General features: G+C 69.6%; 1 protein-coding gene across 1 annotated transcript; it reads left to right on the plus strand.

Moving 5' to 3' along the window:
• Nucleotides 1–23: 23 nt before the first annotated feature.
• Nucleotides 24–1,376, plus strand: BBK36DRAFT_1131559 (DUF1766-domain-containing protein; the record flags this gene model as incomplete). Its single annotated transcript, XM_024891996.1, has 2 exons — nucleotides 24–1,120; nucleotides 1,163–1,376. 2 exons carry the CDS (start codon nucleotides 24–26, stop codon nucleotides 1,374–1,376), a joined length of 1,311 nt encoding a protein of 436 aa, XP_024744752.1.
• Between the last annotated feature and the right edge of the window lie 6 nt (nucleotides 1,377–1,382).

Below are 1,382 nucleotides of genomic sequence, written 5' to 3' on the forward strand. Positions count from 1 at the left end.
CCACCGGCATCCAATCCCTCACGATGCCCTCCTTCTCCGGCACCACGCCCGAGGCCTTGCTCGCCCGCAACGACTCGCTCAACCCCGAAGCAACATGCCGCGGCATCACCTCCAACGGCCGTCCCTGCCGCCGCCCCCTCCTCGCCTCGCCCGGCCACTCCCAGCAGCAGCAGCCGCACTCCCGCAAGAAGAACAACAACAACGCGAAGCTCGCGCCGTCTCCCCCCGGCGGCGGCGGCGATGACACGGAGGACTCGTACTGCTGGCAGCACAAGGACCAGGCCGGCCGCTCCCGCAAGTCGAGCCCCGGCCCGCGTCCGGCGCAGCAGCATCACGCCGCCGGCATCGCCGAGGAGCGCTCCAGCCTCGACACGCTGGCGGACCGCCTGGGGCTGGTCGACATCAACGCCGGTCGTCCCGGGCGGTACGACCCCGAGAAGCTCGGCGACCAGCATCATCAGCAGCGGCCCAGCAAGCCCAGCAGCCTGTTCTGCTTCTGCTTCAGCATCCCCTCCGGAGAGGACTTTGACGACGCTCCCCGGCCTCACCAGCCGCGGCCTCAGCCGCACCCCGTCCAGCCGCAGTACGCCCGCCCATCAACGTCCTCCGCCCGCCCCTCGCATCTGCACCCGCACTCGCAAGGCGGCAACTCGCACTCCCGCCCAACCAGCTCCTCGGCCCCGACGGCCTACCACCTCAAGTCCCTCATCCCAGACTCCCTCGACGCCGTCACCACGTCCGCCCTCATGACGGAGGTCTCCAAGCCGCCCTCGGACGCCGACGAGCCGGGCTACATCTACATGTTCTGGCTTACCCCCGAGTCCGCCTCGGAACCGGCCCCCGTCGACGCCGCAAGGGACCTCCTCGCGCCTCCTCCTCGCGGCGGCAACGCAGCGGCCAGCAGACGGCCCAGCGACGTCGTCTCCGCCTTTGCAAACCAGGGCCGCAAGACCAACCCCAGGAACTCCAAGCCCAAGACGATGCTCCTCAAGATTGGCCGCGCGGCCAACGTCCAGCGCCGCATGAACCAGTGGTCCCGCCAGTGCGGCCACTCGATCCAGCTCCTCCGCTTCTACCCGTACCTGTCCTCGTCCTCGAACCCGGCCTCCTTCGACGCCGCGTCCGCGCCCTCGGCCAAGGGCCGGTCCCCGTCCCCCGCGAGCGCCGCCTCGCCCCATCCCACGCCGCACGTCAAGAAGGTCGAGCGGCTGATCCACATTGAGCTCACGGGCATGGGGCTGCGCGCCGATTTGGGCGCGTGCGAGACCTGCGGGCGGGAGCACAAGGAGTGGTTCGAGGTGGAGGCTTCGAGGGACGGGGTGAGGACTGTGGATGACATTATCCGGAGGTGGGTTGGTTGGGACGATGGGCAATGAGCGTTA

This window comes from Trichoderma citrinoviride, assembly GCF_003025115.1.
Source record: "Trichoderma citrinoviride strain TUCIM 6016 unplaced genomic scaffold BBK36scaffold_341, whole genome shotgun sequence".
Classification (NCBI taxonomy): domain Eukaryota; kingdom Fungi; phylum Ascomycota; class Sordariomycetes; order Hypocreales; family Hypocreaceae; genus Trichoderma; species Trichoderma citrinoviride.